Source organism: Lynx rufus, unplaced genomic scaffold (genome assembly GCF_022079265.1).
Source record: "Lynx rufus isolate CCGP_SWC_20201006 ecotype Redwood Valley unplaced genomic scaffold, mLynRuf1.p SCAF_5, whole genome shotgun sequence".
NCBI lineage: Eukaryota > Metazoa > Chordata > Mammalia > Carnivora > Felidae > Lynx > Lynx rufus.
In genome coordinates, this window is record NW_025814867.1 from 1,268,467 (window position 1) to 1,289,499 (window position 21,033).

At 44.6% G+C, this 21,033-nt stretch overlaps 1 protein-coding gene across 4 annotated transcripts in view; it reads left to right on the forward strand.

Moving 5' to 3' along the window:
• Positions 1-21,033, forward strand: part of ANO10 (anoctamin 10) — a 224,090-nt gene that overhangs the window by 164,032 nt on the left and 39,025 nt on the right. For 2 of the 4 annotated variants that reach the window (XM_047098704.1, XM_047098702.1), the window contains exon 12: positions 12,820-12,936. The exons of 1 other annotated variant lie outside the window; for it this stretch is intronic. In XM_047098704.1, coding sequence (XP_046954660.1) covers positions 12,820-12,936 — 117 coding nt within the window. Of the gene's footprint in view, positions 1-12,819; positions 12,937-21,033 lie in introns of those variants that run through there. One more of the 4 variants, XM_047098706.1, reaches the window with a different exon arrangement.

Below are 21,033 nucleotides of genomic sequence, written 5' to 3' on the forward strand. Positions count from 1 at the left end.
TTTTGTTGCCATTTTATTGTTTTCTATATGTCTCATAGTTATTTTGTTCCCCTTTCCCTCTCTTGATGCCTTTCTTTGTGTTTTGTTGCTTTTTTTTTTTTGTAGTGACTTGCTTTGATTCTCATTTCTCTTTTGTGTATTTTCTATAGGTATTTCTTATGGTTATAACGGTGGGTGCATAAAACATCTTACAGTTATAACAGTCTGTTTAAAACTGATAAACGCTTTAATCACATGCAAAATCTCTACTCCTTTATGTTTCCCCCCACCAATTTTATGTTATTGATGTCACAAATTACATATTTTCATATGTAGTATTCATCCACATAGTTTTATAGTTATTTATATGCTTTTATCCTTTATATTGTATATCAGAATTAAAATTACTACCGCCACTGTAGTAATACGGGATTTGGTGTTTTCCTTTATGTTTACCTTCACCAGAAAGCTTTATATTTGTACGTGCTTTTGTGTTGCTGTCTAGCATCCTTTATTTCAGTGTGATGTATTCCTTTTAGCATTTCTTGCAAGGTGTAGGTCTGGTGGTGATCATTTTCTCAGCCTTTGTTTATCTGGAAAAGTATTTCTTCCTCATTTTTAAATAGGACAGTTTTGCTGAATATAGTATTCCTGGTTGGCAGAGTTATTCGTTCGGCACATTGGATATTATGTCAGTCCTTTCTGGCTTGTATTATTTCTGCTAGGAAACCCTCTAAATAATTTCACGGGGGCTCCCTTGTAGTTGATGCAACACTTATGTCTGCCGCTTTCAAGATCCTCTCTGTGTCTTTCAGCAGTTTGATTACAGCATGTCTCAGTGTGGGTTTATCCTGGTTGGAATCTTTTTGAGCTTCTTGCATTTGTGTGTCCGTTTCCTTTCTCATTTTGACCATCATTTCTTCAAATAAGCTCTCTGCCTCTTAATGTGTTCTCTTTCTGAGACTCCCAGAATGCATATATTAGTCTGCTTATTGATGTATCTTAAGCTTCTTAGGCTTTCTTCATCTTTCTTTATTCCTGTTTTTATTTTTGCTCCTCTGACTCAGTAATTTCAAATGACATATCTTCAGGTTCACTGAATCTTCTATTTGAACAAGTCAACTGTTGAACCCATCTCTTAAAGATTTGATTATTGAATTCTTTAGCATCAGAACTTCTGTATGGTTCTTTTATAGTTTCTGTATTTCTGTTGATATTCTCATTTTGTTTATGCATCATTTTCCTGATTTCAGTTATTTTTCTGTGTTCTTGTAGCCCATTGAGTTTCTTTTGGATGATTATTTTTAATTATTTTTCAGACAATTTATAGATCTCTGTTTCTCTAGGGTCAGTTTTCCAAGATTTATTATTTTCCTTTGATTGTGCCATGTTTCCCTGTTTCTCCATGTGCCTTATTTTTTGCTGAGACTTATGCATTTGAAAAAAAAAAAAAGCCACCCCTCCCAGTCTTTACAGACTAACTTTGTACAGGGAAAGAACTCCATCAGTCGGCCTAGCCAGAGGGCTCAAACCTTTTCTGAGAATGTGTCTTCTCTGAACTTGTGCATATAGATTCCCAATTAGGGACGTTGTCTGTTTAGTTTTCAGGAGTTTGTAATCTCTTGCTCCCTCCACTGTGTGTCTGCAGTACTGCAGCTCTTTGGTACCTCCACATGTCACCAAGCTCAGGTTGTCCTAGTGGCCCCCAGGCATTCAAAACACATCATAGCCTCTCCAGCACTCTGAGTCTACTGCGATAGAAATCAGTCCGTGGGGCAGTCACCTGAAAAGCTGGAACAGTGGATGCACATTCTACTCTTCTCCTCCTCTCCCGAGGGAGAAGCCACAAATGGGGTATTTTCTCCCAGTTAGGCTGAGTTGTATCAGCTTGGAGGAAGGGCTATCACAGGTGAAATCCAATGGCTTTTCTTACATATTTCAATGTAGCTGCTCTTGACTTTGTGCTCACCTAGGGTTCTGCAACTTCTTAACTGGTTTCCGGAGTTGTCATAAAGGCTTTTTGGACTGAACGAGGTTTGGGCTTTCTGTTTCACCGTCTTGCCGACATCACTCAAGCCTCCAAGTCTTTAGTGGGAGTCTGGCATGACCATGGGCTTCACTTCTCTCTTGGGCCTCCCAACCCTACACAAAAAGCTCTCCCAGATGGTTACATGCTTTCTTTAAAGGGCAGGTCACTGGCTTTCTTGCAAGAGTAGAACCTTGTAGTCACTCTGTTACAAGGTGGCATAAGAAAGAGCTCCCTATGGCCCTTGCTCTTCTGAAGGCAGATTTTTAATACCTTAACTTTGGTGATGACTCTGGCCCAATCCTTTCCTTTTGTGGGGCTGAATCTGACATTGGCCTCTCTCTGAGGCTTCTTTGGAAGGATCTGCATTTGTGTCAGGAGATGTGCTAGACTTTCTGCTCCATCAGTCTTACATTCGGAATTTCTGGCAAATTCTCTTGGTTCCTAGTCTCATTCTTTTTAGAATATATATTTCTGTCATTCCAGGGGACCATGGGGACACAGAAGAGTAGATGTATCTACCATCATGAGATGAAAATCCCTGAGGTTTTTTCACATTCTTCTAAAATTAATATTGAGGTATAATTGACATATAATATTATATTAGTTTCAAGTGTACAACATAGTGATTTGACATTTGTATACATTGCAAAATGATCACCACAATAAGTTTAGTGTCTTTCACCTTACAATGTTAATATTATTGACTATATTACCCATGCTCTACATTCCATCCCTAGGTATTGTTTACTTTATAATTGGTCTTGTTTACTTTATAATCGGAAGTTTGTACTTCTTTTTTTTCTTGATGTTTATTTGTTTTTGACAGAGAGAGAGAGAGAGAGAGAGAGACAGAGCATGAGTGGGGGAGGGGCAGAGAGAGGGGGAGACACAGAATCCGAAGCAGGCTCCAGGTTCTGGGCTGTCGACACAGAGCCTGACGTGGGGCTCGAACTCACGAACCTCGAGATCATGACCTGAGCCGAAGTCGGATGCTTAACTGACTGAGCCACCCAGGCGCCCCGGAAGTTTGTACTTCTTAATCCCCTTCACTCATTGCAGCCAACCAAGTCCCCTCCCCTCTGGCAGCCACTGATCTGTTTTCTGTATTTATGAGTCTTGATTTGTTTTGTTTTTTAGATTCCACACATAAGTAAAATCATGCAATATTTGTCTTTCTCTGTCTCACTTCTTTCACTTAGCTTAATCCCTTCAAGGTCCATCCATGTTGTTGCAGATGGCAAGATTTTATTTTTTATGGCTATGTCGTATTCCATTTACCCATTGAAGGACACTTGGTTTGTTTCCATATCTTGGTATTATAAATAATGGTGCCATGAACATATGGGTTCACATATCTTTTCAAATTAGTGTTTCGTCTTCTTCAGGTAGATATGCAGTAACGGAATTGCTGGATCTTATGGTAGCTCTACTTTCTATTTTTTGAGGAGCCTCCATACTGTTTTCTGTCATGGCTGTACCTGTTTACATTTCCACCAAAACTGCACAAAGATCCCTTTTCTCCACGTCCTTGCCAGTACCTGGTATTTCTTGCCTTTTTGATAATAGTTGTTCTGACAGGTGTGAAGTGATCATCTGGTTGTGGTTTTGATTTGCATTTCCCTGATGTTTCGTGACATTGAGCATCTTTTCATGTGCTCGTTGGCTGCCGTCTGTATGTCTTCTTTGGGAAAATGTCTCTGCCTATATTTTAATTGGATTGTTTGTGTTTTTTAGTTACTGAATTACATGAGTTCTTTATATATTTTGGAGCTAATCACCTAGGTTTTCTTCTAGGAGTTTTATGGCTTCACATCTTATGTTCAAGTCTTTACTTCATTTTCAGTTAATTTCTGTGTATAGTATAATATAGTGGTCCAGTTTCATACTTTTGCATGTAGCTGTCCAGTTTTCCCATCACATGTGTGGAAGAGACTGCCTTTTGTCTTCCCTGTTGTGTATTTTGCTTTCTTTGTCACAAATTAATTGATCATATGTGCATGGGTTTATTTCTGGTTTATCTGCTCTGTTCCATTTATGTCAATACCATACTGTTTGATTACTATAGCTTTGTACTGTAGTTTGAAGTCAGGAAGTGTGAGGCCTCCAGTTTTGTTCTTTCTCAGAATTGTTTTGGCTATTTGAGGTCTTTTGTGGCTCCATACAAATTTTAGAATTATTTGTTGTAGTTCTGTGAAGGAAATGTCATTGGAATTTTGATAGGGATTGCATTGAGTCTGTAGATTCCTTTGGGCAGTATTGACTTTTTAAAAATAATGTTTATTCATTTATTGTGTGTGTGTGTGTGTGTGTGTGTGTGTGTGTGTGTGTGAGAGAGAGAGAGAGAGAGAGAGAGAGAGAAGTGGGGGCAGAGATGGTGACAGAGAGAGAGAATCCCAGGCAGCACAGAGAGAGAGAGAGAGAGAGAGAGAGAGAGAGAAGTGGGGGCAGAGATGGTGACAGAGAGAGAGAATCCCAGGCAGCACAGAGAGAGAGAGAGAGAGAGAGAGAGAGAGAGAGAGAGAAGTGGGGGCAGAGATGGTGACAGAGAGAGAGAATCCCAGGCAGCACAGAGCCTGACACAGGGCTTGAACTCACAAACCATGAGATCATGACCTGAGCCGAAATCAAGAATCAGATGCTTAACCAACTGAACCACCCAGGAACCCTGGTAGTATGGACATTTTAATAATACTAATTCTTCCAGTCCATGAGCACAGAATATCTTTCCATTAATTTGTGTCTTCTTCAATTTATTTTATTGATATCTTCTAGTTTTCTTAGTACAGGTCTTTTATCTCATTGGCCAAATTTATGCCTAGGTATTTTATTCTTTTTGATGCAATTGTAAATGGGGTTGTTTTCTTGACTCCTCTTTCTGATAGCTTGTTACTAGAGTACAGAAATGCAACAGAATTTTGTATACCAATTTTTTATCTGCAACTTTACTGAATGCATTTATTCTAACAGTTTTGTGGGGTTTTTGTTTCGTTTTGGGTGGCCTCTTTAGGGTTTTCTATATCATCATATCATCTGCAAGTAGTGACAGTTTTATTTATTTTCCAATTTGTGTGCCTTTTTTTTTTCATGACTAATTGCTGTGGTTAGGACTTCCAGTACTGTGTTGAATAAAAGTGGAAAAAGTGGGCATTCTTGTCTTTGTTCCTGATCTTAGGGGAAAAGCTTTGAGTATGATGTCAGCTGTGGGTTTGTCATATTTGACCTTTGTTATGTTGAGGTACATATCCTCTGTACCCACTTTGTTGAGAGTTTTTATCATAAATGGAGGTTGAATTTTGTCAAATGCATCTATTGAGATGATCATACAATTTTATCGTTCATCTTGTTACTGTAGTGCTGATTGATTTGCAGTTGTTGAATCATCCTTTCATCCCTGGAAGAAATCCCACTTGATCATGGTATATGATCCTTTTAATGTATCTTAAGTTCCGTTTGCTAATATTTTTGTTGAGTGGAGCAGGGGGTGGGGGGGATGCATCTGTATTTCTCAGGGATATCAGCTGTAATTGTCTTTTTTTGTGATGTCATTATCTGGTTTTGGTAGCAGAGTAATGCCAGCCTCATAGAATGAGGAAAGCTTTTCCTCTTCTTCAGTGTTTTGGGAGTGTTTGAGAGGGGTGGGTATTAAATCGCATTTGCATGTTTGGTAGATTTCACCAGTAAAGCCATCTGATCCTGAACTTTTGTTTGTGGGAGTTATTTGATTACTGATTCAGTCTCCTTATTAGTAACTGGGTCTATTCAGATTTTTTATTTCCTCATGATTCAGTCTGGAAGATTTTATGTTTCTAGGGATTTATCCATTTCTTCTAGGTTGTCTAATTTGTTGGCCTATCATTGTTCCCAGTAGTCTGTTATGATCCTTTGTATTTCTGCAGTATCAGTTGTAACTTCTGTTCCATTTCTGATTTTATTTATTTGAGCACTTTATTTTTTTTCTCGGTGGGTCTAGCTAAAGAGGTGTTAATATTGTTTATCTTCTTAAAGAACCTGCTCTTAGCTTCATTGATCTTTTCTATTTTTAGTCTCTATTTCATTTATTTGCACTCTGATCTTTATTATTTCCTTTCTTGAGCCAACTTTGAGCTTTATTTATTCTTCTTTTTCTAGTTCCTTTAGGGTTTAAAGTTAAATTGTTAAGTTGAATTTCTCTTGTTTCTTGAGGCAGGCCTGTATTGCTATGACCTTCCCTCTTAGAACTGTTTTTGCTGGCACCCATAGATTTCGGTATGTTGTATTTCTGTTTTCCTGAGGTTTTTTTCCTCAAGAGCCTAATTCCATAAATTGTTTTGGATCTTGGATCCGATCCACTAATCATTTCTTATTAATTGGCATCTGGCACGTAATGTGGTAATCAGCAGAGGATGCTCTTTTGGCGTTTCTTTCATTCCTTGGTGGCTGGGCCCCGCATGGAAAGAGGTAGCATGGCAGACATTCCACTGCAGAGATCAAATTGGCTTTTCAGAATTCCAGGAACTCATCTCTGATTTGCATTTTGTGTTTCATAAGAGAGAGGGTTGGTGGCTACAAACACAGCTGCTGCTATCGATCGTGTCATAGTTTCTAGTTTTTGTAAAATAAAATGGTTCTGCTCACTCTGTGCACCTGGCACAAGACTCCCGCGCGTTTGACGCCCTGTGGTGACCAGAGGTGAGTGGCACTGATGGTAGGGTAGGCGCTACTGTACTTCTGGGAAGCACTTAGCTCTGCAGGCTCATTTTCTCTGGTCCTGTCCTTTTCTCCTTTCCCAACTAAGACACCCTGTAATCACTACTTGAAGCATACTGTAATGGGGAGCCAACTTCTTTGTATTTATTACTTCTAAAATTCTGCCCATCTTCCCACCCCGCCCCCTACTGTTTCTTTTCTTCTTTACCGTGTTTAGGATAAGATTTTGTGAGTTTTACGGCCCAGAAAATGTCTTCTCTTTTCATAGACAGGCTATGAAAAGCCAACCCAAGTATTCATTTTTTAATACGTTTTTCTTCAAATCTGAATAGATTTGCATTTTATCTTAGGTTTGCTTTCATTTATGAAAACAAGTAGAAATAGCTGAAATGTTTTTTGTACTTTTTCTTCCCCTCAGTTCAGTTAGCATAAAGCAGTTCCCAGCCTTGAGACATATTTGCTGTAGAGGACATATAAACAACATTTTAAAAATTGATTTTTTGAAACATAGTGCTATAACTGTTACTTAGGTTTCCAGGCTAGCCCACAAGTGCTTACTTCTTACTTAATCCATCAACTTGAACTCTGGATCCTGGACACAAGAAATCAGTAAGTAGAAAGCAGTGGAGGCTAGCCGTCTAGTTTATCCTTCCCTGACCATTGAGACAGTGTTGGTTCCTTTCTGCTTCTGTTTACTCCTCTTCCTCAAAGCCAGTACCCCACTGCGGAAGCTGCTGTGGTGTTTCCCCCGACTTCCAAGCACTCAGAGGAGTATCGGGGGTGGGTGGAGGCCAGAGAGCGCTGGCGACCATCGAGCACAGGCTAATTAAATTAATTGATAGTTAACCTGTGAATGGCGATGCTCTTTACTCTCCCAGGGGGATGTTAAACCCAACTAACCCATGATTGGTGGGACTTCTGGGAGTGTCGCAAAGCAGGGCGGGGTGCGGGCTTGGTCAGTGTGACAGAGATTTGGGGAGGGAAGGAAGAGGTAGAGGAAGGCCACCGTCTAAGCAGTCTGGCTGTGTGTCAGTGCTCACTACATATTTGCAGAATGAATGAATGCAAAGTGACCGCTTTCACAACTTCTTTTATTCTTAGACTCCAGATGAAAAGCCAGACTCTCTGGGCTGCAAGTTGTCTGGTTTTGGCCTGTTTACTGGGCATATGGGCAGTTATAACGAGGTGGGGTTAGGAGCCTGGCAGAGCATACGTAGTTTGTTCAAGTGAGTGTTGCTGTGCAACCCTCTCGGGAGCTTCCCGGGTATAATCTGAAACTGGCCCCTGACTGCCAATGGCAGGGAGAGACGGAGGAGAGAGGCAGGCCACTCCTGGTTGGAAGGTGGCAGGTTTAATAAGCAAAGGGAACTTACATACAAGGCTTGTCTTGGGTGGCAGCAAGACGAGTGGATCCCCGCATCTGCCCGCCACATCTTAAAAGTTTTCATAAACTCTTATAAACAGAGACCTTAACTGGGTTTAGTCAACTAATCTGTGCAAGGTGTTCTCAACACCCCATCACCGTCTCAAGGCGATGTCCTTGGACCAACTTCTGGGAGCGGGAAAGGCAAACCTCATTCCCACATTCCAAGGACAAGGAAGGGAGGGAGCAACCTCACCACCTAGGTCTAGCTCGGGGGTCCAGTAGTGGTCATGTCTTCTCAGTGACCTTTCCCAGCATGAGGGATCCTCGAGTTCTTTTCACAGAAGTGTTTTTTCCCTTATACGAGTGATACATGACATGCACCCCGATGTTTATAGAAGCATTATCGACAATAGCCGAGATATGGAAGCGCCCCAAGTGTCCATCAGTAGATGAATGCATAAAGAAGAGGTGGTCTACATATACAATGGAATATTATTCAGGCATAAAAAAGAATGAAATGTTGCCATTTGCAATGATATGGATGGAGCCAGAGAGTATTATGCCAAGTGAAATAAGTCATTCAGAGAAAGACAAATCACATATGACTTCACTCATATGTGAAATTTAAGAAACAAAACAAGCATGGGGGTGGAGAGAGAGAGGCAAACCAAGAAACAGACTTTTAACTCTAGGGAACAGGCTGACGGTTACCAGAGGGGAGGGGAGTGGGGGACAGGGGAAATAGGTGATGGGGGGTTAAGGAGGGCACTTGTGATGAGCACCAGGTGACGTATGGACGCGTTGAATCACTAAATTGTACACTGAAACTAATGTGAACACTGTGTGAAGTGGAATTAAAGTACAAACTCAAAAAATAAGATGTGGGAAAAGAAAACAAAATAATGCATGTTTGTTAGAGACTAAAGATAAAGAGATTGCCCACATCGCCAACCATCCAAAGAAAACCATCGTCATTGTCAAGACGTTGATAGATTTTCTTCTGATCTAATTAATAAACTTGGCGTTTTTGTCTTGCTCTTTAAGACACTTTTTTTTTTCTGTCTTGGACGATCTTTCTTAAGGAAAAGACACTTAGTGATGCTTTAAGGTTAGGTCTGTAAAAGAAAAAGGAGAACACTGTGTGGGATTCTCACCTGTCCTTCCTCATTTTAAGTATGAGTTGCATATTCTGAACAATAAGTTTCTTTTAGCATACTTCTCTAAAATGAGTGCCCCCAATGCCTTTTTTCCCACGAGGCCACTCTCCCTCCTCAGCCCGACAGCGTCAGACCTCCCGTGTGTGGCTAAGCCCTGCCTCGCACGGCAGCCTGGTCTGTGCTGAGACTTTTCTGCCAAGGGTCCTCTTACCATTCTCTCGGTTCCTTCTGCCAAAGCATTTTGCGTTAAACTTGCACGTTTGAAACCCAAACGCCTGGCTAGCCCAGGTCTCCCTCCGTCCGGCTACCACCTTCTCTCTTACTCTCCCTCCTTCCAGACTTCCCGAACTGAACTCTGTGGATGGCCCTCCTCTCTCCAGCCTTGCTTTCCAGGCCCTTCTCAGGCCACCTTGGTCTTGCTTCTGTGGCCCTCACTCAGCTGAAACCACTCCCACCAGAGTCGCCAAAGGCCGCCTGGTGTTAAAGCCACAGGCCCCCCCCCCCCCCCCCCCGCCTCCATGTGGCTGACCTTCCTGTGCCCACGTTGACTGGCTTCCTTCTCTCCCCTTCGCTTCTGTAACTCCAGAACCTGCTGGATTTCAGCCTGCCCCCACCTGCTGCTTCTCAAGCCAGTTGCCAGGCCTCCCTCTTTTGCTCATCACACACGTCTCGTTCCTTCAGGTCCAGCCTGTGCCGTCTTCTTGCCTCGTCTCATCTCCCTCGCCGTGTGTCCCTGCAGATCCCCCCCCCACCCCGTTCCCGTGACTCTGTGCCGTTTATGCACGTACCCCAGCCACTCCCACTGTTTGCCTCCAGCCCCGTCGGGAACGTGAGAGCCCTCTACCCCACTGCCTGCTGAGCCTCTCTGCTCAGATGTCCTGTGGACACCTAAAAGCCCACGTGGACCTCTGCTCCCCGTAGCTCCCTCCGGCCTGCCCCTCATCCTGCGCGCGTAAGGCCGCGGAAGCCTGTCCGGTCCTCCCCTGGTAAGCCCTCTGCTCGTTCCTGGAGGCCCCAGCCCGTTGCTGTCACACACACCAGCTCACCCTGCCGACCTGCCCGCCTCTCTGTGGCCTCTGCACTTGTCCGCTCTCCGTGCCGTGAGTGGTTGGTGCCTCGATGCCTCCTCACCCCTCACTCAGCTCCCGGTGCCCCGGTTTTCCCCTGTCCCCCAGCCCCACCGTCCCTGAGTGCCCTTGTTCCCTCTCTGGGTTAGCTCCTCCCCCTTTCCCAGCCAGCCCCTCCTCCTGCGTGTCTCTGCTCCAACATACTTCCTTCGGGAAGCCCTCTCCGAACTGCTAGAAACTGGGGCAACTGCAAGTGTGTGTAGCCCCTGCACGTGACATCAGGATGGCCCAGGATGACTCGTCTTCTCCTCCAGCCTGTGCACCAGGACATCGTCTCCTAGACCCGCGTCGAGCACCCTGGTCACTAATAAACGTGAGAGGATGGGCACAGTGCCTTCTCTTCTGGCTTTCAAGGTGCTGGTACCCGGCTAAAGGGGGTTCAGCTGCGCGGTTTGCGTGCAGCTCTCCAAGGAGCATGACCCTGGCGGTGTTCTGCAGGAAGGCAGAAGCTTCGAACAAGCAGGTCTACGAGGAACCTGTTTTGCAAATATAGTTCAGAAGAAACTGAGTTCTCTGCATAAGAGCCTTTAGAAACATTTATTATAAAGTAATTTTAGGAAAAGGAGCTACAGAGCTCATAAAAGCTCATTGCTACGTAAATGTTTTAACCGTGTTAAAATGACTTCCTATTTTAACTAATGTTGTCTAATAAATACCAATAATTGTAACTCGTGAGGGTTATGGACAGTTCATACGGCCGCTGTGAGCACCGAGGTCTGTGGCAGCCTTGCTCGGTGGCCTGGTAACCAGTCCCGGTTGAGCTGACACATCTTCCAGGCACCTTGCATCCGAGGGGAGACCTTGGCAGGGTCCTTTTCTCACCACTTCCCTCTGAGACTCCACAGAAGAGAAAGTGGGTACAGACTTGTTAGGGGATTGGAAAGAGGCCAGTGGCTGGCTCGTGGTGGGGCTCTGGCAGTTGAGGACCACCATGTCTGGAAAACGTGGAAGGTTTCTTTTCATCTGCTCACTTGTTTACTTCTTGTCTAGTGTTTCTACTAAAGAGGTTAAGTCTTATATAAAAGTATATGTCAGGACTCCAGTGGAATGAAATAATGACACAGTATACCTTTTTGAATTATTTATTTATTCTTTGTTGATTATATCCAGGCTCCTGTTAATTTAACCCAATTAGTTCAGAATTAAACAGATGATGTCATCTGATCCGTGCTGTTATCTACCTGTTTTCACCCTGTAGACGCTTAGTCAGTACCTTCCAAGTGTCTTCTCTGGTCACGGCAGTCACACTGCAGTGAAGGCTGCCTGGCCTGGCCCACCCCGGGTCTCTCGTTTGTACCAGGAGCGCCTGGCTGGTGCTGAGGCTGCGCCCGTTTTCGGGGTTGAGCCGCTGCTTGTTACGGCGTGGTGCCGGTTACCTTCATTGGTTCGTGCTGCTCCCAGGAGACAGCCACACGGTATTCGTCTCTCACCCTCCTTTTGAAAATATCGCAGTAGAGAATTCATCTAATGTCTTTCCGCTGTCTTCTTTTTCGGTCACTAATTCGATGCAACACTTCTTAGAGCCTGTTCCACTTCCTTCACTGATTTCCGAAACGCCTCTTAATTGTTTCTTACCTTTAAAAATCATTTCACAGCTTTTAATATCAGTAATTCATGCTGTCATCAAAGAGGCAGCTTTATTCTTTTGATCGTCGAGACTCCTGTGGGTGTCGATGCTGGATCACAAGGTGGTACTGGAATTGGAGACGTATCAGCAGGTCGAGGCTGCGCGTTTGAAGGGCAGGCGTACCAAAGGAAGCAATCCTGTTGGCTTGTTCTCTTCTGCAGAGAAAGAGGCATAATTACAAACCCTGTATTATTATGGTATAGAGAACCGTCTTAGGATATTGTGTGGAAGGGTTCTAAGCTTCCCATGTCATAACGGAGACATTCTGTCTGCCTGCCCTACGGTATAAGGAGTCAGCAGCATAAGGCACTACATCACAGTCAATCAGTCATCAGTATTTATTATCATCTCACGACGGAAACTGCACCGGGCACCTTTGGGGATGCAGAGGACTCAGGGTGTCTGAGATGCCTGTGCGTTTCACGTAACTCAGCCGGAAGCACAGCACAGGGAGGACGCTATCGGGCGAAGAGTAGAATGAGTCTGCCGATGCTGTGTGCTAAGATACATTCGGAAATTAGACACAGGTAGAAAAACGTTTGCGGAAGACTTTTCAGAATGAATTTCGTTTTCCTTTAAAGCACTGAAAGTATCATGTGGTGTCAATTTAAGGGAATAACTGATTTTAAAAGAATAAAGCAAAGGAAGACACTGGTTAATGAGTGGGCCACAAGGGAGTGGGTTAAATATAACTCTTGGGCCTGGTTGATCTCTGATACATCGCGGGCCAGTAATTAGAAATTACCCAAGGTTAACGAGGAGAATCCCAGATTGCTTAGCTACTGTTTTGTTCCATTGCACGTGTGGTCTGATGTGCCATATCAACATGTACCCTTTCTTGTTTTCAGCATGCACTCCTGGCTTTAAAGTTTATACTTGCATTTGCCATACCTGATAAACCACGGCACATCCAGATGAAACTGGCCCGATTGGAATTTGAGTCTTTGGAGGCACTCAAGCAGCAGGTAAAGGCAACTGTCCTGAAAGTCTATGTATTTCTTTAGCAAATGCCAGGGGCCATAACTTAGAGGACTCGCTCTCAGCATTTCCTTCAGCTCTTGAAGTTACTAGCTCAAATAAATACAGAGGACTACAGTTTAGGACGGTGTAACAAAACCAAAATCCTAATCATATGAACAACAAATAGCCTCAGGGAACTAAACTAGGCAAGACAGAAATATCCAAGTGATGTTAAAGAATAGAGCTAGCATTCAGCAGAAGAACAAGGCCGGGATTTCCAAGGCTTGCCCTGGAGCAGCCCCCACCGTTTCTAAGTCGGCCTTCTGCAGAAGCATTAAACGAGGGGAACCGAGTAAATAGAATCTTGCATAATATTGCAGAGAGTGAGGGGGGAATGACAACGTGTGGGCGAAAGCATCAGAAAACGCCCTGGAAGTAGCAGCTTCTGCCAGTGATCTCCGTATTCTCCTCAAAGACGATGCTTGGAGGTCTTCACTCCGACTCTCGATTGCAGCAGAGTGTGAGCAGGAAGACAGACTCCTACGTGCCCGAGCCAGTTCTCTCCAGCGATACGTAGCCGCTAAACCAATGAGCAAATCAATAAGGCGGTGTCATCTGAGAAGACAGACTCTAGGTCCAGGACCCGGGTTCTGACCCACACAGTCCCGTTAGGCTACCAAACCACCTTAAACAGGACTTTTTTTTTTTTTTTTTTTTTAATGTCTGGGGAGCTGGGAGGAGAAAAATTGAAAGGGGGACCCATCCAAGCTGACCCTCTGATAGAAGCAAGGGGCTCCAGGATGGTGCACGAGGCGGGAGTCCCCACACTGGAGCAGAGCGTGCCCCCGGTGAGGCAGGGTGTCCCCAGAATAAGACTTGCGATAAGAGTACAGAGAAGAGGGAGGAGCGCGCGTCCACCAGCTGGACGCAGCTGGGGAGGAGCCTGGATTCCCGAGGTCTCCTGGGTGGGGACAGGTTCACCTAGCCAGTGTGCTTGAGTCGTAGACACCGGGCGTCGTGCTCAGCAGTGAGGGACCAGAAGCACTCACAGCAGTGTCGGGAAGCCTGTCACCCCCTCTGACACTTCTAGTCGATCTGGGGGTGCTGGCCAACGCAGCTACGCAAGAGGAAGAAATAGGAGGTCAAGTAACCTGGAAGACGCGAGTGTATCATTACTTGAAGGTTATAGGGTTATATATCCAAAAACCACGAGGTAAGTAATTGGAAACAAATAGGAAAACTTGGTAAGGTTACAAGAGTCATCTAAAATTATTTGTTTCCTTTCACAAGAAAGAACAGCCATTTGAAGATATTAGGAAGAAAAAGTCTCATTTGCTGAAGAAGCCAAACTATAAAACCTTTAGGTAGTAGTTGATCAAAACAATATGGATAATCTATATCAAGAGTATTTTTAAAAGTCTGCTGGGACCAAAAGATTCAATCTTGTAAAAATTTGATGCCAATTGAAGTATATAGAAACAGACATTTGAGAATAGCAAGGAGATTTCCGAGTACAAGAAGAAAAATGAGGCCTCTAGCCCTGCCAGATATTAAAATGTATTCTGAATAATACAACAGTTATAGCAATTGAGTCCATTTTGAATTAGGGAAGAAACAGATCGGCGGAATACAGTCTGTAAACGGACCCAAATAAAACTGGGACTTCAGCGCATGGTAAGATTAACATTCTGCGGCAGTGGGGAAAAGGAACTGTTGTTACATGGTCTGATGACAAACAATTGTTTGGGGGAAGTTATTACAGTTTGTTTCCCCTCATTCCTCACACACCTCTTACCACCACCACCCTGCAAAATTTAGATGGTTAACAGATACAAAAAGTATGACAATTTAAAACTTCTCTGTGACAAAAGAGAAAGAGACAAAACTCAACAGATAAATTGGACAAACTGGGGAGATACTTGCATGAAAAACGGTTAATATCTTTAATTTAAAAAGAATTTTGAGGGGCCCCTGGGTGGCTCAGTCGCTGATCTCGCGGTTCGTGAGTTCGAGCCCCGCGTCGGGCTCTGTGCTGATGGCTCAGATCCTGCTTCGGATTCTGTGTCTCCCTCTCTCTCTGCCCCTTCCCCGCTCGTGCTCTGTCTCACTCTGTCTCTCAAAGATGAATAAACGTTAAAAAAATTTTTTTAAAGAATTTTGATAAACCCATTTAAAAGGACAGTCCAGTAATCAAAGTTAACATAAGAAGAGGCATTCAGCCTCACTCACAGTTAAAGAAACATAAGGTCACACAGCAGTGAAATACCGCATTTTACACGTTCTGTTGCCAAATGTTGGTTGATCTGTTCTCGTCTGGTATGGGGAAAGGGACATTTTTATGTACTTGATAGAAGTGTGAATTGGCTTAACCTTTCTAGAATGCAGTTGAATCAAAATTTAGATTACCCTCCAAGCAGAATGACTCTCGCTAGGGTAACAGTTCTGACCGCAAAGTGGACCAAGCAAGAACCCTGAGACAGCTAAACTCAGTAGGAGACAGATGAAAATAATTGTTGTCTGATAATGGTTCCGTATGAAAAAGTTCTGTGAGCCTGCTTTTTAAAAAGATCTCTTTGTGCTGGAGGCTGTGCACACGTGTGCGTGTATGAGTGCGTCTTTGCTGTTTTATTAAGTGGAGAAAGCAGGGTCGAACAAATTTGAGTTCACTTTTGAAGAAGAGAAGGAAGGGAAGAAAAATGGACAAATGCAGATATGTTTTTGGGGAGAAGGGCGCCTGCGAAACGCTGAACAGTAGTTACCTTTGAGGAAGGATCAACAGTTCTCTTTTACATACGGTTTGAATTTTCTGGCCACGCACGTGTATTACTTTTTTAAGGTCAACAGGAATTCTTCGGGAGGGGGATTATTTGCCATTTGTTACCTGTATGCTTTTCTGCACTTGAAACACTAATGTAAGTAAATAAGGAATGAACCCTCCCTCATGTTGGAGGTTTGAACAATTACTTAAGTTCCCTAATGCCATTTTCAGACTCACCTGAGAGCATCCTTCACGCATTCTTCCTCCTCCTTCCTTGTTCTTTTTACAGACATTCCTATGTGTTGTTGGTTTTCTTCTTGGAAAAAAAAAAATGTAAACGCCGGGTGAAATTTTTGGAGTAAAATTTATTTTCACATAACATATGTTTTGCACCTGAAGTTTGAAGGCATGCGTCAAGTGTGGAAACCCAGAGGTGACGTTGAAGCGCAGGGGGATTTGTCTGTAAAGTCCTCAGTGGACCTGAAATGACGTCAGGGCAAGACCAAGGCTGAGGGCAGGCCCCCTGAATTTGGCACCCCACTCTACTTCAGAGGACTTGCTCAGCTCCCATTTAGAGGAGAGGCTGAGGGGCACCTAGGTGGCTCAGTCGGTTGAACGTCCGACTTCAGCTCAGGTCACGATCTTGCGGTTTGTGAGTTCAAGCCCCACGTCAGGCCCTGTGCCGACAGCTCAGAGCCTGGAGCCTGCTTTGGATTCTGTGTCTCCCTCTCTCTCTGCCCTCCCCTACTTGCACTCTGTCTGTCTCTCTCTCAAAAATAAAGAGTAAAAAAAAATTTTTTGTTTAATAAAAATTAAAAAAAAATAAAGGAGAGGCCGAAACTCTAGGGTTGAGGGGCAGAAAAGTCAGCAACCTGGTGGGGGCAGAGCACAGTCCCCCCCCCCCCCCCCGCCACAGCCAGGTTCCTTAGACTTGTGACAAGCATATGGGCACAGACAGTTATAACGGCCTCGTTGTTCAGATCCCCAATCTTACACTCACCTCTTTCCTCAAATGTGGTTGTAGGAGGCCCGGGTGCCCTGTGGTTCCTCCTGGGCTGTCCTGGGCCACACCGCCTCTCTTCAAACAGTTGTCCTCCCTGTGCCTTGTCCCCACGGTGAAAGCCTCCCCCCCGAGAGAGAACCTTACCAAATGGAGGTGTTGGGGGCTAAACTGCATTCTGTAAAGGCACCCACTCTCCCGCCTGCCAAAGCCAAATCCATCTCCTTAAAAGGTGCATTTCCAAAATGTATCCAGGAACTTATGTCCAACAATTGCTTATGAATATGTGCATTCTATTTATGCGATTTTTACCACTTATGCACCAGGAATACTTGTGATGACCAGTGGTCCGCAAGAAAATTTTAAACACTTAAAGTGAGATTTATAGTCACGGGAACTTTTTTAAACTTTTAAATTTCCATTTATTAGCATATTATTAAAGTATGACCATGATTGACACTTTCAGGCTGAAAAAAAATTATTAGTATAAAATCCTTTGGGAGAAAAGGCAAGAAAATATGATTTCAAAGAGGAGAAAAAAGAAAAAACATAAAATTGTTACTATTAATGAGAGGGTATCCATCTACTTCTTAAATAGGTGATGGTGGATATCGCATCCCTGTGGTATTTCCTGGACATCTTTAAAAGAGTGAGCTAATAGTTTATTTTTAATATTTACACTATGGTAATATGCAATATCTACAGTAAGCTGGAAGATACATTTTCATAACTACCTAATTTATGGTGAAGGTTTTTAAATATTTTATTTTAAAGTTTATTCATTTATTTTGAGAGAGAGAGAGAGAGAGAGAGAGAGCATGCATTGTAGAGGGGGGAAGGCAGAGAGAGAAAGAGGGAGAGAAGGTCCCAAGCACGATCCACACTGGTAGTGCAGAGCCCAGTGGGGGCGTTGAACTCATGAACCACGAGATCATGACCTGAGCTGAAACCAAGAGTCGGACACTAACCAACCCAAGGGCCCCCATGGTGAAGATTTTAGATGTCAACATAAAATAGTATGGGAGGGCACATAGCACCCAAACATTTTCAGGGGTATGTAAGCAAAAACGTATTTTAATTGTATAGCACTGTCTTAGGAAGAGCTTTGGTAAACCAGGTTTCTGCAGCGACTGCCTTTCTAGCGAGGTTCCATACGTTGGGGCAAACAACCCCCTGGCCACCTGTACACCCCTGAATTCCTTGTCAAGGTGAGATCCTGCTTCATGCGGGTGAGGCTTTCCTCTTGATCAGGATGGCACATTGCCATGCATTTGTCGGAAAAGCAAAGGCTCTGTAATGATGTTGGGTATTAACGTGTCTCGTATTACTAAATGCGTTTACCTAGAAGTCCCACTGCAGGGCGGCTGTACTCGCTCTGGGGGGCTCAGAGGTGTGAGTGTTTGCTGTGGACAGTGATCTGTCAGGTCACGTCAGCTCCTGGCTTCCCCTGGCTTCCCATCACACCCTACCTGACAGCGAAACAAAGCCCCAATTCAAAGGCAAAATTTATTTACACTCGTCGTCATCGAAAGATGAAGCACTAACCAAAATTCTGTCTCGTATCTTACTTATTTGTTTGTTTATTTTTTTTAATGTTTGTTTATTTTTTGAGACAGAGACAGAGCATGAATGGGGGAGGGGCAGAGAGAGAGGGAGACACAGAATCGGAAACAGGCTCCAGGCTCTGAGCCATCAGCCCGGAGCCCGATGCGGGGCTCGAACTCACGGACCGCGAGATCATGACCTGGCTGAAGTCGGACGCTTAACCGACTGCGCCACCCAGGCGCCCCTGACATTTTTTTTTTTTTTAATTTTTTTTTCAACGTTTTTTTATTTATTTTTGGGACAGAGAGAGACAGAGCATGAACGGGGGAGGGGCAGAGAGAGAGGGAGACACAGAATCGGAAACAGGCTCCAGGCTCCGAGCCATCAGCCCAGAGCCCGACGCGGGGCTCGAACTCACGGACCGCGAGATCGTGACCTTGCTGAAGTCGGACGCTTAACCGACTGAGCCACCCAGGCGCCCCTGTTTGTTTGTTTAAAGGGAGCTCTGTGCCCAGTGTCTTGCTTGCTCTCATGGCCCTGAGATCAGGAGTTCCATGCTGTACTGACTGAAGCAGTCAGGCGCCCCTCCCTGTCGCATGTTATTTTAAAAGAAGAAAACAGCCTAAAAGATTTGAAGTCCCTTTGGGCTTTTTTCTTAAGCCATAGATGTGATTCTGTGATTCATATCACCTTCTAAGAAAATGTGATTTTGGTGCTGATTTTGCTATTAAGGTTCTGGAGGGACAGAAATGTCCTACAGGTTTTGACTCCGCATATCTCTCAAATGCCTTAAAACAGGACATTCCTAGCCAGCTCGCACTAGAGATGATCTTAAATTCACGTGTGTGCGGCTCAGATGTCTCCGGTCCATCGAGTGGACGGGTGGTGAGTGCTGTGCTCGGGGTTCCTTATGGCCTGGAACCACAGACCAAGTGAGACCACCAAGTGGAGAAGCGTTCCTCTCTCCACTGTACTGTGTTGAAATCACGATCTGAAAATCTGACCTGGGACGGAGGCTGGACGGCGGAGCCTGTGGCAGCTGCCCCCTCCTGTCCCCCCTCGTGCCGGCCCGGGCTTCGTGGTGTGGTCACCACTGCAGCACGGGCCACACAGGTTCACGCTTCTGTCCGTTGAGACAGACATTTGTGTTACGTTGCCTGTTGAGCCTCACTGCGCAGAGGTCCCGAGAAGCCCGGAAGGTCCTAGATAGGAAAGGTCGCCCGTTTAATGCTTTTCAGAAACTCAGATGAACTGGCACGTCTTCAGTTTACTCGCTGAACTATTGACATTTCTAGGATGTAGAATTTGTCTTCTTTCTTTCAACTGACATTTAACTATCTGCTTTGTGAATAAGTAGAGCCTAACTCACGGGGCTCTGCCCGTACGTCAAAGGCAGAGAGGGCTTCTGCTGTGTCCTCTGGTCAGTCAGTGGGCCCCAGGTCAAAACTGGAGTTATTGAAGACATATTTTGGAATAAATCTCATTAATGCCTACCTAGCCCATCCCTGGGCTCTTTCACTGTTAAGTGACCAGAAACCGATGGTAAAATTGTCAACAGAAATGATTATTTTTGAATAATTAGTATTTTATGTTTAATTTACATTTGAATCACTACTTTTCAATTCAGGTTCTCATTCTACGGACAAAACGTGACTGAGAAATTTAAGTCCGTTCTTAAATTGGGCAGTGCGTCTTGAATGGAGAAGTTTACATAAAGACACATGTGCCTGGGCCCCACACCTAAAGAGTCAGACTCCCTAGATCTAAGGTGGGGCCCAGGCGCCTACAGGTAAAAAACCCCTCCTGTTGCTTTAGTGCCCGCCCCCCTCCCCTAATCCGGAATCCCCAGCAAAGATAGATCCCAAGCATGTTCAGGGGAGTGCCAAGAGCTAGCAAGGTCTGGGCCAGGGTCTGCCACCATAAATGAGGCAGATGGCCTCTTTGCACCTCAGTGTTTTGTTTTATGAAACGAAGGGCTGGATTGCGTGCTCTGTGCGAAGGCCCAGAAATCTGCCATTTTGCCCAGCACTGTTCTACTGCAGGAGCCCTGAAGCCATTTGGAGAAGTGCTCTGTGCATGGTAGCTGTTCCTCTTAGCCGTGGTGGGAGGGGACAGGGGAAAGGAGAGGTACTGAGGGCAGGTCCTTCGTGGAGGTCAGATAGGAAACTGTGGCATTTCTAAGTACACAGGCGGGTCAGATGTACGTGAAGGTGAGAGGCAAACTGGAGAAAATAAAATGGTTTGCTCTGCAGACAGAATTCTCAGAGAGTCAGGTTCCAGTCGGTAAGACCTTTGCAAGAATTCCAGAAAGTAAATATCATCCTCGCGACGCCCTTTTGTTTCTTTTCAAATTGACGTGCTCAGTTCTCGGTAATTTTGAGATTTAGTTAAAAATAGGAAGGAGCCACTCAGCGTCCTAGAGCACGAGGACCCCGCGTCCTCAGAACAGCTCCCACTTCAACCGGCCTCCGGGCAGCCAGGCGTCCCAGGGCCGAGCAGCCACAGAAGCCAGGGCACTGGGTCCAGACGTAGCTTTTCAGAAAGGTGACAGCCTCCGAAATCAGTCAGAACAAGATAAAGACTTCTAAGAGGAGCCCACGATGCTAAGTATGGCCCTCGAGGACCTCGAATCAGGTGTGGGACCCTTGCCTGGGCCAGCGGCCTCAAGTCCCGTCTCTGTTTCCTAGAGGGAAGTATATTTAAACCCTTTCCGGCACTTAGCAGTCATCTCTGAACTTCCTTGCCCTGCCTCTGTGCTCTCCAGTTGGGGTAGGTAAACCCGGCTTTTAAGGGAGAGTT